General features: G+C 44.9%; 1 protein-coding gene across 1 annotated transcript; it reads right to left on the bottom strand.

Annotated features, from left to right (window-relative positions):
- Nucleotides 1–12,309: 12,309 nt before the first annotated feature.
- LOC148909411 (uncharacterized) lies at nucleotides 12,310–13,180 on the bottom strand. Its single transcript, XM_089034565.1, has one exon. It carries the CDS (start codon nucleotides 13,030–13,032, stop codon nucleotides 12,559–12,561), a length of 474 nt encoding a protein of 157 aa, XP_088890691.1. The 5' UTR covers nucleotides 13,033–13,180; the 3' UTR covers nucleotides 12,310–12,558.
- Between the last annotated feature and the right edge of the window lie 2,882 nt (nucleotides 13,181–16,062).

Raw genomic sequence — 16,062 nt, 5'->3', positions numbered from 1 at the left:
TAAGAACGCAGCTAATGAGTTTCTAGAAGCATTGCGAGAAGAGGAGGGAGAGATTAGAGAACAATTAAGATGTCCAAAGAAGATGGAATTTACCAAAGAGAACCAGGAGGCTTTTACCAAGGCAAAAAAATGCTACATTTGCCAACATACGCTTCTTCAGTTTGGAAGACGAGCCAAGAAAGCGTGGGATGAAGATGGAAAGTATCTAGGAGAAGCTCATTTTAAATGCGGGAAGTATGCTAAGAAAGGTGAGAAGCCGGGAAAGCCCTCCACGCACTGCATTCACTGTCACAAAGCATTTGTTGAGGATTTCTATGTGGATAAGGTTAGGGATCACTGCCACATCACGGGTAAATACAGAGGAGCGGCTCATTGGAAATGCAATATAAACTTCAAAGTAAATCCAGACATGGAGATTCCGGTGTTCTTTCACAACCTCCGCGGTTACGACTCCCATTTGCTACTACAAGGAACAGACGGCTCCGACGTCAAATGCATACCCAACAACAAAGAGCGCTACATGTCCGTAACTGTGGGTAAGCTAAAGTTCTTAGATTCGCAGCAGTTTATGGCGGACTCCTTAGCAAACCTCGTAAAGTATAACACCAACTTTCCCATTTCCAGTCAATACGGCGCGGAAAGGAAAGGAGTCTACCCATACGAATACATGGACTCCTGGGATCGATTCAAAGAACCCCTACCACCCAAAGATCGCTTCTACAGCACCCTAAACGAGTCTGGTATAAAGGATGAGGAGTACCAGCATGCGTTAGACGTGTGGGAAAAGTACTCCTGTGAGAACATGGGTGACTACCACGACATCTACCTAAGGTCTGACGTAGTGCTGCTCGCAGATGTTTTCCAAAGCTTCAGAAAGATGGCTATGGAATATTACGGATTGGATCCCGCTAATTTCTACACGGCTCCTGGGCTCAGCTGGAGTGCTTTGTTAAAGAAGACAAATGCGCAGTTGGATCTCCTAACGGAGTACGACATGTATCGGTTTATGGAAGACGGTATTCGTGGCGGCGTATGCGGACCCAGCCGACGTTACGCCCGCGCAAACAACCCCTTAGTAGAGCACGACCCAGAGAAACCAACCACATACATTTACTACCTGGATGCGAATAACCTTTATGGTTGGGCAATGTCACAGTACCTACCTGTGAGAGACTTCGAATGGGATCCAGTGAAGCCGATAGACTTCTACATGCAGGTAGGAAAGGAGGAAGACAAGGGTTACGTCTTAGAAGTGGATCTGGAGTACCCAGAGCGCCTGCACGACGAACACAATGAGTTCCCCTTAGCACCAGAAGCGATAGAGATACCATTTAAGCAGCTAAGTCCGCTGCAAAAGCAAATGTGCCCTGGTTACAAACCGTACAGGAAACTAACTATGAACCTGATGGATAAGAAGAAGTATGTGGTACATTACCGCAACCTGCAGTTCTACGTGCGACACGGAATGCGCGTAGAGAAGATCCACAGAGTCCTAAAATTCACGCAGGAACCCTGGATGCGCCCCTACATTGACTTTAACACGCAAAAGCGTACCGCAGCGAAAAATGACTTCGAGAAAAACCTCTTCAAACTGATGAACAACAGCGTGTTCGGAAAGACAATGGAGAACATCCGCAAGCGCGTAAGCGTAAAAATAGTCAGCACCAAAGAGGAAGCAGAAGCATACGTGTCACAGCCAGGCTTCGTTAGATACGTAGAAATGCTGAACTTCTACGTGATTCACATGAAAAAGGCAAACCTCTTACTAAACAAGCCCGTTTACACAGGCTTTACGGTGCTGGATCTATCGAAGCTGCTTATGTACGAGTTCTACTACGATAAGCTTAAGCCAAAGTACGGAGACCGCTGTCGCCTCCTGTACACAGACACCGACTCCCTAATTCTAGAAGTGCAAACGGAAGACGTTTACAAAGACTGCCTCCCCGACATCGATGAGTACGACACCAGCGGTTACCCGAAGGAGCACTTCCTTTACTCTGCGAAGAATAAGAAGGTAATTGGGAAGATGAAAGACGAAATGTTAGGAAAACCCATCGTGGAATACGTGGGTCTGAAACCAAAGATGTACAGCGTGCTAAAGTTAGACGGTGTAGAAAAGAAAGCTAAAGGCGTAAAAAAGTATGTGGTTAAGAAGGACATTACGCACGAGTCCTACCTCAACGTATTACGAACACGCAAGGAACAGCGGCATAAGATGAACAGCCTGCGCAGCTACGGACATCAGATACATAACGTCACGCAGGAGAAGGTGTCACTGTCTGCATTTGACGGTAAGCGATGGATGTGTGATGACGGAGTGCATACGATAGCATTCGGACATCACACGATAAGCAGTTCTTCTTTGACGAACCCACGCGTGGGACCATCATGAAGATAATACAAGATGGGCTGACCCTTCTTAGCTATCGCACTTCGGATCTGGTAAGTTTCCAAAGACCAATTAGGATCCGTAGCTCTTTTGGATCCTCCTTCTAATTCACCCGGCTCATAGAGATATCGAACCGTGACATTACCTAATTTCTTTTCATGGGGGAAGACCGCCCTCGAACTTCTGACGAAGGACTTGTGTTCCACGTGTTTCTTTTTTATGGCATCTCTGGGTTTTATTCCCGTAGCCCTGGCCGCCTCGTTGTTCAAAGCCGCGACGACCTGGGGGAGCCTCTGAGTCCATTCCCTGTTGCGTTTGGAGGGATCTTCCAGCTCTTTCCAATACTGGTATCCAAAGAGACGCTCTGCCAAGGTCTTATTGAATCTTTCGACGATGCTCTGACCCCTGTGGTACTCAGCTTTGGCTCTCCTAATCTTAGTGTCGTGGTCTTTCAGGGTCTTAGTAACCACGCCCATGAACTCCGTTCCCGCATCCACTTGCAGCAGCTTAGGCCATTTCAAGACGCGCTTATAAATCCTACCTAGGGCTTCTGCGACTTCTCCAGAATCCTTGCTGATTATGGGTTCGGCGTCCTTGTATCTGCTTGCGATATCAACTACGGTCAAAGCGTACCTATAGGTCTTTTTTCTCACCTTATCGTGCGGCAAGAAAAGCAAGTCCGCCTGATGAACTTCATTGGGGGTATTTACGGTGAAGCTGGGCCTGGGAATGTACTTAGGCACGGGAAGATAAACCTGCCAGAGGGTTTGTTTTTTCAACCAGTTCTTAGCTGTTTCGTCTGATACCCTGGCCGCGGTCGCGAGTTTCTTGATAGCTGACGCTCCTTTCCAATAGCCTTCAGGCCCATAGTAAATCCTTTTGAGTTTGTCCTCTACGCGGCCCATTATATGAATTCCAAAACGAGATTGATCTTACGTCCGTTAAAATCCACCGTCTTTCCGTCCACTTTAATGGTGATGTTTATGCTTTCTACCAAATTAGACAAGTCATAGCTTAAAGAAATGGGAGTGTATTCTACTGGGTCAAATGGATTACCTTTGGGCAGAAACTTGGACATAAGAGAAGACTTTTCTCCATTGTTGTAACTATGAACCAAGTCGCAATAGACTTCATAAGAGGATGCGACTTTCCATTTCACATCGTATGTATTACCGCTATTTATCGTGGTACTAGTAAGGCCCAGGAGTTCTACCAATGAACTGTCCTTTAGATTGACGCTCCCATTATTTTTCTTGAATGTCATTTCATGGGGTAATCCTGTGGTAAGAGTGTATCCATGCTTCGCTAGCTCCTTAGCCAGTGTTATTGGGGTGTAATGGGAATCTGGTATTTTTGGCTTGGTGCCGGAAGTTCCGATGACAAAGCCATTAATTAAATTATACCAAGAATTATACAAAGAGCAACTAACCAACCGAACCTTACAGGCTTTAATGGGAGGATTCAAATACGTGGTAAAGTCATTCTTGTCGCTTTCCAAAAAGACGATCATTATATTAGGGGCATTTTACAATGCCCACGCCAAAGCCACGCCTCCGGCCAACCCTGCGACTCCTACGAAGACTAATTCATTGTCTTTTTGTTTCTTAGAAGGCTGGTAGTAATTCTTGAACTGAGGCTTTCTTAACCCCGTTAATGCCGCGGGGTGTGCTTGCGCATAAAGTTTGAAGGCGTAGTCTGTGTTTTCGAAGTTCTTATCCGCCTGCATTTTGTCTTGGTAGTTCTTATCCAACCAATCCCTGTAAGCTTGTCTTTTTTCATTCCAAGCTGCAACGTCCCTTTGATATTTCTCCAGCGCTAAGTCGTGTCTCTTTCTTTCGGCGGCACCGCTTTTGTCGCCTCTGACTAATCTATCCAAATATTGACCACCATAATTAGCCCCTGTAAATGCTAAAGCTGCAATGACCCCACCTGCGACTAAGCTAACCATTATACATTAGGTAGGTACTTTTCCTTCCGTAGGTAATCCTTTACCATGATAGCCCCGCCTACGGCAGCGGTCATCTTAGCAAAGTTAGCGAAGCTCTTGCTTGGGTCTTCAGTAAAGTCTTCTTTAAGCACTTTCTTACCTACCCAACCAATACCCGCAACGATGGAAGTAATAATAGCTGCTTCTTCAACAGTTTTCAACAACGCGGTTGACATTATATTACAAAGCGAGAAGGAAAATCTAGGTCGCCGCGGGTGATAAATCTACTCCATTTCAGGGATCTTACTTTTTCTAACAGCCGGTTCCACAGGTGCGTGATATGTTGGCGGCACATGCACGGCCTCCCACTTTACTCTTGGCTTCGTAGCCCGCCATTGTAAGTAAAGGCTGCCTGCTGCTATAGCAACTCCTAACGCGCCAATGACGTACCCAGGATTAATGAAGGATTCCTCTTCCCCCACCTTTTCTTCTTTCTTTGCTTTGTTCTTTTTATTCATCTCCGCGAGCTTCTTTCCCGCGGCAACTCTGCCTGCAGATTTAGGCTTGGTAATCTTCTGCTCCTCCTGAGGTTGTTCTTCGGTACCACTCATCTTATATTAAGGGACTTGAAGGACTTGACAAGTAACTTAATGACGACTTGATAATGACTTGACAATGACTTGACTAAGTACTTGAGGTGACTTGACTAAGTACTTGAGGTGACTTGACTAAGTACTTGAGGTGACTTGACTAAGTACTTGAGGTGACTTGACTAGGTACTTGAGGTGACTTGACTAGGTACTTGAGGTGGCTTGATCAGGTACCTCAGCAAGTGCCGCCTGGAAGACCTTTTCGACTTCTCTGTCCTTCTTGAAGTCCTTCCAAGATGTTCCGAAGGAACCTAGTACCTCCTTCAAGTCGACATGCTGAGCTACGTGAAGTACCGCAGAGGCGACTGCCATTAACTTACCGCACTTTAAAGACAACCACCCGCAGGTTATCTTAAGTTCTTGGGTGATGACATAGTCATCTCTTATGTCCTTCTGTAGTTGCTCCACGTCGTCTATGGGCAGTGCAAGTCCAAGCAATTTAGTGGTAAGTCGGATAGCGGAGTCTGCTACGGCGTCCGTGGTCTTACTTGCGAGGGCAGCCTCGTACCTCTTATGGAACTTCTTAACCTCCTCTTCTGACAACTTATTAACTTGCTCATGGGTAAGTTCCTTGCCTATCATTTCTTTACACTTCCCCGAAGACACAAGGATGTTAAGTTGTTCCTTGAGGTTACTTTCGTCTAACTGCGTGGGGACTTCATCTAAGAGCTGCTCAATCTCCATATACATTAACGTCATAAGGAAACCTCAAAGAGAAAATCATCTTGGAATGTTGGTGCGTCTTTAAATGCCGCATGTATTCGTGCAGCTGTTCCTTGCTTATCTCGCCGCCGTAGTCGCTTAAAATGGTTTCCAGGTCAGACTTACTGGGCGTATAAAATACTACGAGAGAGCCTATGTTTTCCCTAAAGGGTTTAGAGACACTGGTAAGCTGCTGGGAAAGCAACCAAACGCTGATATTGTCGTGTCTGCCGCTGAAAGCGAGCTTCACTAATTCGGAGGTGCGTCTTTTTACGTCGTCCCCGCAGGCGATGTCATCCAGTATGAGTAAAGTCTGCGTATCTTTAGGGAATTGCTTGTGCCAGAACTTCAAATGGCTGGATAACTCGTTAGGATCTAAGATATCTACGAAGAAGTCGTCATCTTTCACTCCTATACCCGTCCAGGTGCGGTTATTCACGTAGGTGGGACAAAGCAGCACTATGTAGTCAAAGCGGTATCTAAAGGGTTCTAATAGCTGCTCTACCACGAACTGTGTTTTACCGCAGCCGGTGGGTCCTACTATCAGAGCGTTACAAGGTATGTGATTCGGGTTCATTTATATCTAATGAATCCCATTTATATATAGATGGATCCAGTGGAAGCAGTAAGAAGGATTGCCGCCGACGCAAAAGATAAAAGAGATACCATAGAAATGCAAAGGGAAGAGATAGATCGGTTAAAAGAGCGCGTGCAGGAATTGTACGATGAAATGTGCGGTCTGAAGCGTGCAGAACGGTTTGGTGCGCTTTTGACAATGGCGGGCTGGGCTAAGGAGTCCATTAAGGACTTCATTCGACATCCCCCATAGATATATGGACTGCATTACGTGCGAACTACCTGCTGACTGCATAATCCCTCCCAAAACACCGATACCCAAACCGTGTAAAAAATACACCTGCCGCCACTGTAATAAGGTATTCTCTGAAGAAGACTTCGTTGGACATTGGTGTCCCGCGGATACTAAAGCACAAAGGACTTTAGACGACGTTCGAGAAGAGTAAGAGGTCGCAAAGAAGATCTTACTAAGCCCCAGCAAGAGGAATTAGCATAGGTCTTTCTCTTTTATTGTTATTTTGTTAAATGCTGCGAAGAGGTCTCAAGTAAGGTCTATTTTTTATTGTTATTTTGTTAAATCATCGTAATCGAAGAATGGTTAACATGATTATCTTTTTGCTGGTTTCAACGATGAGAAAGAATGATACCTCATCTTTTAATGGGGGCTTAACAAAATAACAAGAAATAATAGCCCCTATCCTGAAACCCTCTTACAGGGTTTAACAAAATAACAATAAAAAATAAGACCTATATAATGAAGTGCATGCAATGCGATAGAGCCTTTAGTAGCAAGCAGCGACTGCAATACCACCTTTCCAAGAAAGTCTGTCAGAAGACCATCAGCACTGTTTGTGGCAACTGCGGTAAGGAATTGTCCACCGTACAGGCCCTACGATATCACCGCGAGCATAGAGTCTGCCTTAAAGGTCATTGCCGCCGATGCGATGAACCCCTCTTCGAAGAAAACTGGCATAAATACCGCTGCCGACGTTACCACCTCGAAGAAGTCGTCTGTGAAACCCACGGCGATTTAGCAGAGCGATGTTGCCCCCTTGAAACCAGCCGGGCTTTAGTGCTGCGTAAAAAAGAAATAGACCAAGATTTCGTATGCTTTGACGACTACGAAGGAGTAAGATGGGAGAACCGAGAACACTGGGACGGCATCTGCGATAAATGTGGTTGTCAACGCAGCGGTCAACATATTTGGTGTTGCCTGTACGAAGGTCCCAAGCCTTTAGACCATTACCTTGCAATACGAAAAGAATGGTCTAATATATGATGTTACCTTACGTCGCAGCGTTCGCAGGAGGAGCCTTGATTACGATATCGATCGATTTCATGTCGGAAAAAATGAGGTCCGACGTAGCAGACCAATACCTAGAAGCCCATGAGGACGACTAATCACACAATGGATTAGCCTCCGCCTTTCTTTCAACGTCGAACTTCCATCGACCGTTGACTTTACCATAGCTACGTATGTGAGTGTACTCTTCGCCTTGCAGTACGTACCGTACGCAGTCAGGAGCCCATAAACTGTACTCTTGGCTGCCGTCTAAGAGGACCAACCTTAAACGGTTAATGTCCTCGAAGACAACGTAATTTTTTATTTTGTATGAAATGCCTTGTATTAATTCGCGCCAGTGAGTTTGTTCAACTATCATTATATTTATGAAATATCTTTCGGTGCGTTTGTAGCGTCTCCTGTGACTTGAAAGCCTTAACGCAGCCAGGACAAGGTATGCGAATGCCGTCGACGTAACGGTCGATTTCCCTGCAGATCAGATCGTAATCGTTGCAAACCATCGTAAGATAACCATTCATTTCATATTGCGTCAATGCCGCTTTTTGTTTGTCGGACAATACGCCGTTACCCTTTGGCGTCTTCAGTTCCAGACATAACCCATTGTATCTTTTATGTGCATTAAGAACTAAGATGTCGGGTTGACCTGCCTGGTAGCCCTTTTGCCAGCACGTTATCCTTTTACTGGTGGTATCTTGCAATTCCCCGAGTCCAGGTGCTAATAACAGCGTAGGGTGAAACCGGCGTATGTAATCGATGACCTTCTTATGTAAGTCAAACTCATTCTCGATCTTGAAGACCAACTTATTTGAACCATCCAACGAGTACTTCCCCGTCTTCCTTAACGTAGGTAGGACATCCTCGAAGACCCAATCTTGAAATGCCTCTGCTGTCGGTAGCTTGGAGCTAAATATTAATTGATACAAACCAGATTCCGTCACGTACAGGGATTGTGGGTGTGAACCCGAAGGGAGGCGATTCACCTCTATTCTAAATTCATTGAGCCTCTTCTTATGCTTATCCCGCACGTGGGCTTTAATGGCATCTTTGGTGTCTGCATAACCTAATGCCTTTGCTACCTCTTTCGCCTTAAAGTACAGCTTGTCGCTTTGCACTAGGCATTGCAGTTTAGTTTCGTTGTTTTCGAATACGCGGAGCATATTATACGTAAGGAATATTTTTCATCCTTTCGCTTGGCTCAAGGAACGCGAGCCTAGTAGGCAACGCTTTTTAGCTGATTCATTTCCACGCTTAGCTGCGCGTCTGAGACTACGAAGATATATGCGTTGATCTTAGTAGTGTCGCTGGCGTCTTTGGTGCGCTTGATCTCCAACGTAATACCGTCCTGGGTATTTACCAGACGTAAGCCCTGTCCATGTAGATCTTCGTCGTTCGTCGTACGCATGTCGATCCACAGCGCATACTTATCCTTAAAGAATTTCTTTGGATCAACTTGGTCGCCAAACTTACGCGCGACTTCCCGGTACATATCCGCAGGCTTTATCCCTTGTGAGTAGACCTTATTAGGTACTCCGTTAATGCTAACGCCTACGTTAGTGATGTTAGGATTAAAGAACGCCTCGGAGTCACGCAATCCTGCCGTGTATGTTTTTGCAAACAGTAACATTATCCCTGTAAGGCTGCGTCTGGGAAGGTTAATGCTTTGGTTGATGACCTCTTCGACGTTATTTGTAAAGCTGAACGTCTTGTACATCACGACGTGATCGTAAAGGAAAGCCTTCCCGGCGCTGTATTCCATACCGGCGCTACGTGCTAAGTCTTCGCTGTATACCGTTTCATACTGCAGCTCTAAGTTAGTAACGGAGTATGGGTGGACGGCTGAGGAACTTACGTCCTTTCCCTGTAGGATGTTCGTAGTGTCTGCTAGGGTCACTTCGAACTGCAGTTCGCTTAGCTGCCTTGGGTAGTATACGCCGTGATTCGTGATAACTTCGAAATCTAATGGAATAACATATTTAGTACCATAAGCCGTCTTTATTTCGTCTTCTCCTGAGGCGCTAGCGGTTGCGCTTCTTACCTTGCGTATGGCTTCACTGGCGATTCCCTGCTCTATCCTTTGCGCGCGGTCAAATGCAGTCAACCATAAGTCTTTGTACGTGGTATACAGATCGTACCTATTTAAGTCCAAGAGGGATTCCCCTGCGAACTTCACCCGCATCTTTGAGACAATGTTGCGACCAAGGTCGTTGACAACGTGACGCGCGTCCGCAGTGCTTGGTTGTATTGCTAGGTCGAACCTTAGCGCCAGGGTGCCAGGAACTAAGACTAGGTTATCCGTTAGGCGGGGCACGCCTACGTACAGGGTTTCCCCTGGCTTAGCGCTGCTGGGGGTAAAGGTGACACGGTGAAAGGTGCGTTCTGCTTTCAGTCCGCCAACCTGCTTAGGTAATACGTTGGGGTTTAACTTTGAGCTTATCATATATAATGGAAGTAGAAGGAACGGATTTTGACCCCACCACCGAAGAAGGTCAAGTCGACATTAACGACGATGAATACGAGTCTTTACTACCTAAAACCAACGACCCTACGGAATTCCGAGGTAACATGGTGCGTCGGTTTGGAAAGAGAGCCCGCGCCGGCTGGATGGCTTTCCTAGACAAATACCGCACTAAGAACCCAGGTAAACCCATACCAGAATACATAAAGCTCGATAACATCGACTTTGGTAGTAACACGATGATGAAACCTCCTAGAAGCAAAACCGCGGAAAGCAGCTTTGGTCCGGATGGCAACATCCCCGAAGCCCCCGGCGCTGCATGGCTTAGTAGGGTTCAGGAACAAATGGACGAATCTATGGAAGAAACCCCAGACGATTTTGATAGGATCAAGGAAGAATTCCCAAACTGGGATCCAAACAAAGTACAAGTAATGTTTGACGCGGATAACGAATGGGGTAGGGAAGTCGTAGTAGCAAGGTTAAATAGGTCTAATGCTCATCCATATGTCATCAGGGACATAAATGGTAAATACTACGCAGATAAAAATATTCCTCCAACCCTTAGAAAGGCATTAGGAGAACCCAACTTACCCGAAAGAATGAGAGAAAATAGTGAGAATATCGACGAAGCCGTCGAAAGAGTTAAGACCATAATGCAGCGACAACAAAAAGGTCTTGAGGCGATAAGGGGAGTAGAAGAGCTAAAGCAAGCGATGGAGGAAAGGGAAGCAGATTACATACGACAAAACCGACTACTCCTCGATGCTCAAAAGAGAGAACTTGACGACAAGAATCGATACATATTAGAACTTAGAGAACGAAGAGACATTTCTCTTCGCGAAAGGGACCGCGCCCAAAGGGCATTCAATCTCGCCCTGCAAGACCTGGATATGAGCAAGGAAGAAGCCAAGGACTTACGTACCACCATAGAGGGTTCTTTGGTGGAGCGGCGGCAGTTAGTTGCTGAAATCAACAATAAAGAAGAGCAAATCCAGCAAAGAGATCAGGCCATCGAAGACCTGGAAAAAAACATATCCGAAAAGCAGGAAATAATCAATGACCAGGCGCGCCCCGAAGAAGAAAGGGAGGCAGCCCGAAGGGAAGTAGAAGCCCTTCAGGAGAGGGTTGCGGAATTACAGGTGCAAAAGGACAACCTGGAAAGAGAATTGGGGCTTACCACCAAGGAAAAGGTAAAAAGAGCTCTGATGAAGTATGGTCTTCCGCTGGCATTCGCGGTCGCTATTTCGAGCGTAGTAGGGGTAATCCTTAACGCGCTTAAGGCTACGGGCGCGGGCGTAAAGAAATTAGGCAATGGGCTGACGGACTTGGGAAAAAAGATGGCAGCCGGCTTGCCTGGGCTGCTGGGTTCGGTTGTTTCCTTGGCACTTAGGGCTGGCGGAGAACTGCTAAAGTTTGTGGGGAATAACATTTGGATCTTGGTTGTCGCTATTGGGGTGGTACTCCTGAAGAAGATGAAGGGTTAATCTTATCCTTATGTATTATGTCGGGCTTATCGTTGTCGGGCGTCCGAGGCGTCCTCGACTGAGGATAAGTAAAGATAGTATTCGCACCGCCTTGATAATTTGGTATTAGCGGTAGCACGCTTATAGTAGAAATAGGCTTATGACTCCAAGCTGCGTCGGTAATAAAGCTACCCACACCAATGCTATTTATCCTTGCGCGGCTAAGTATCGACCCATCGTTGGAAGCATCATCGGGAAATATTTGTAACTTAGCATACTCACAATTAACCATCATATGAAACGTGACCGGCGTTAAGTCTTCTGAGCTTCCTTTGTTTGGCTCCATCGAAAAGTGAGCAGCTCTTCTGTTGTTCGAAGAAGTCCGATAGGGGAGCAAAGGCTCATCATTTTCATCAACGAGTCTAAGCCCTACGTTCGCGGTAAGTCCCGTGTTAATGCAAATGGTGCAAATAACTAACGCAGGTCCTCCAACTTTAACCCATATTCCCGTGTCGAACCACTCATGTCCTACGTATTCCTTCACGTCTAAGTAGTGAACATAGCGCATTTCACTTAAATGTGGATTCATATATTACAGGAAAACAGGCTCCCTTCGTTTTAGGGGTAGGCAACAAGGTTATCTTCTAAAGACTTATTACCGTCAGGGTGCTTATGGTCTCGTGATTATAAGTCGTATCTCTTTGATCTTCTATGCTATTCACACAAACACTCCCGGTGTCATCTACACGCATTTGCAGCTTTACCTTCCCATGGCAGTTAGCAACCATATGAAGAGTCCAAACCGATAGATTTTCGACGCTATTCGTTGGCGGCTCTACGGAGAAATGCGTAGGCTCCCTGTTGTTCGTCTTCGCACGCATAGGCTGCAGTACGCCGTTGTCATCTAGAAACCTGAAGCCCACGTTGGCATGGCTGCTCGTGCCAATGCAAATACTACAAAGGATTAACTTCTTTCCTGAGTAATTCAAATTCACGGACATTCCGGTGACATCAACCCAAGATGCTTGGGCATATTTTTTCTCACCTGTGTAAGTTGTATAGACACAATCTACTCCAGTTACGTAAGGGTTGTTCATCGCCATATATAATAGCTCAGACCAACGCCTGCAGCTGCTAAGCCGGCCTTTAGTAAGTTGTGGTCATATTCCTCACGTATCGCAGGCATAACCTTCTTTACTGGTTTCTTTGGTAGCACGTACGCCTTTTTTAATGGTTTTTCTGTGTGCTCCTTTTTTGGTTTCTCTACAAAGTGAGGAATGCCCTTGGTCATGTCAGAGTTCACGTCATTCACCCCAAACTTCATATCCTTAGTAGCTCGTTGAAGTTTGTTGTTATAACCCACAACGGAATTAGTGTTGATAACCAAATTACTTGGCATTAACCAGCAACCAGGTGACAAAGCGTAATCCAGTCGCACTTTAGACTGCTGCACCGCTAATTGATATCTCTGCACCGATTTAGATATATCATTTTCTATTATTGCAGACTCAAACAGGGCTAGGAATTCTTGTTGCGTTTCCTGTGAAGCACCTTGGGCACCAATCATTGGGCTGCGGGTATTTACCTGTGCCCCTAAGACGCAGTAAACAAGTGCTTCTATACTGCTATTTATGCGAACCAAACCTGCCTTTGTCAATCCTTTACCTTTCTGAGGTATGAACCAATTATACTGACTTCTATCCTTATGGGTGGATGTGTAGTATGCCGTAAGAGAATCTTCGTGGGGGCTGGTGTAATGAAAGTTAAATTCATCTGAACTCTCAGATCGACCCTTAAACCTAAAGTCGGGGTTCGCTACGTTAAACTCCCTACATAATTTAATGAAGGCACTCTTATTATATCTGGTGCCGGTCCAAACAAAGCTATTAGTCCATGGCAGTACAGCTTGGAGCTCGCTTAAAACTCTCCTAATCGTAAACAAGACATGAAACCTCAAAATAGAACCGGCTTGGGTATCGGGTTTAATTAAGTCATAGCTAATACCGCAGCCGCTTGTCGCACACCACACGGCAAAGTTTAATTGCTGGGACCAATATTTCATATTTGGTCTTTCGGACCATTTGGCGTAATCACTCACGTTTTCCACGGCTGGCGGTGTTAGTTGAAAAACGTCGCTCGTTTTGGCTATGAAAAACTTCGATGGTGTCACGAAGATCTTAAATGGGAGCTTCTTAATGTCTTGCGGCTTATCGGTGAGCTCCACGGCCGGAATAGGATAGGTACTGGTACCAAGTATTAATTCCTTTGGCCAAGCGGGCTTAACGGGTGTTGGTTTAGGTGTAACATGTGTGGGTTCATGTCGTGGATGCTTCGGCTGATCCTCTATCTTGTTAATCGATGTGGGTTTCAAATCCTCGTTGCTGTACATCCTAGAGCCGTTATAGTAAATACCATCGGGCCTTCTTTCGAACTTACTAGGGTCTGCATGCGGAAACATCTTCCTAAAGGCTCTCCAGTTAGCATAGTTACGTTTGTTGCCATGAGGCCACTCCTCAATATCATTCCCAAAAGCGTCGTACATTAGTATATATAATGGATGTTATACCTTCAGCACCTCCACTTTATCCTAATTTACCTAGGGAGGGACCTAACGAATTAAACGCTGAAAACTTTAGACTCAACAAAGCAAACTTAATCCTGGCTTACTTGGAAGGGCAAGCGAAACACTACGAAGAGGTCAGGAAAAAGTACGCCAGAGCCCGAAGCATACTACATAAAATCGCGATAACTTCCGGGTCCATGTCCGTGGCGTTAACAGGCACTGGCGTTGCTACTTCGCTTACTGGACCGGGAATAATCGTTGGAGTTCCTTTGGCTAGCGTCGGCGCCGTTTGCGGTATTATTTCAGCTGTTACAACAGGCGTTATGAAACAGTTGTCAAGCAAGATATCCAAGCATGACACGACAATAGCTCTGTCAAGGGCTAAAGTAAATACTATCATTGACCTTGTCTCAAAGGCTTTGCGTGATAGAAAGATAGACAACGCAGAATTCTCGCTTATCTTAGCTGAAGAGGAAAAGTACGAGAAATTAAAGTCGGACATAAGGAATAAAAAAACAGTCGTAAAAGATCTTTCCGAGGAATCTCGCAAAAAGATCTACCAAGAAGCAAAAGAAGAGCTTCAAAGAAAGCTTGCTCAGTAAACATCTGCTTTGAAAAGAGCGTAACAGGATTTCGTTTACATATCGAACGACAGTCTGGAAATTACGCGTAATCTTATGGCATAAGATTTATACCATAATACACGGTATGACCTTATTTAGTAAATTATTACGCGTAATATAAATTATTTAGCGAATTATTACGCGTAATATAAATTATTTGCATGACCTTATTTGGCGAATTATTACGCGTAATTTCTCATCTTATGCCATAAGATTCACTATCTTCTTGGAATCCATCCTAACAGGGGGTGGTTGGGGTCGATCTCGTGAAATATTTCGTAGATTACATCAGGGTAATAAGGAATATCCTTATCCAGCCGACAAAACATCCACTCGGCTTTTGTCATATCAGAAACCTCGGGAATAGACTTACCGGTAATTTCAGACAAAAGATAGGGAATAGCTTTGTAATATTTCCCTAGTTTTAATTTTTTCAATGTCTTCCGTAGACTTTGTGGGGTTGACTCTTCTAAATGGTTCATAATTCTTTCCATTACTTCGTTGTCTAAATATACCGGCCGTTGACCTTGAATGTGACTCATCCAGTCTCTGAAGTATTTTATTCTTTTGTATGGGGTCTTCTTACGGCCTCCATTAGCGTAATACTGCTCTTTGGTAGCATTTGGTACGGCATTACGAATATTCTTACCACATTCGTAACACTGTGCTGACGTGTCGTCTTCTATTTGCATTTTCTTGTCACAACAAATATACTTATTTGGTTTAGTAGGTACAAACTTGGGTTTCAAGCACTTTACACAGAAATCATAAACAAACTCTTTACAATCTTCGCACTCCATATATAGACTAACATATTTGCGCTGTTGCCCCCAACCACACTTGGAGTGGGTTGTTTCCGTAGGTGGATTTTTGACACGGGTCTTGCCCGTGTTGAGATTGCGCTGGAACCCCCATTCCCTATACTACTAATGTGATCCAAAAAACCAACATAAAAATTCCATTCAGTCTAAGATATTTTATTTGTTAAAGAAAATGGCTTTTTCAGTGCTTCCTTCGATAAATACATCAAGAAGAAAATGATAAAAACGAGGTGTGAAGAGGAGCACAAAAGTGCTTTCAAGACTTCTCACTGCAGTTTTCAATTTTCTGAGAACCCAGACATTTCAACGGCTTGATGTGAAATTGTTTTTTTACTGCCACCAATCAAGAACATAAAAGGTACTAATTTATTTTGATTGATGGGTAGCAAGAAAACACATTTCAGCTTGCAGCTTGTAACTACCAAGTTCACAGAGTATGGAAAATCGCATTAAGTGCTGTATTTCTGAACAGAGCACAAATAAAAAGATTTACTAATACAGCACAGTTCTTGACCAATTGGGGTGTGCATAGGAAGATGACTGTTAGCTGTTAAGTGTTAAATGGATTTAATGCAATGCAAGCTCAACCC

Source organism: Actinia tenebrosa, unplaced genomic scaffold (assembly GCF_029948245.1).
Source record: "Actinia tenebrosa isolate PJP-AT-01 unplaced genomic scaffold, QUT_ActTen_1.0 PGA_scaffold2__45_contigs__length_23673736, whole genome shotgun sequence".
In the NCBI taxonomy this organism is placed as follows: Eukaryota; Metazoa; Cnidaria; class Anthozoa; order Actiniaria; family Actiniidae; genus Actinia; species Actinia tenebrosa.
This window is presented reverse-complemented; position numbering and strand designations above follow the sequence as displayed.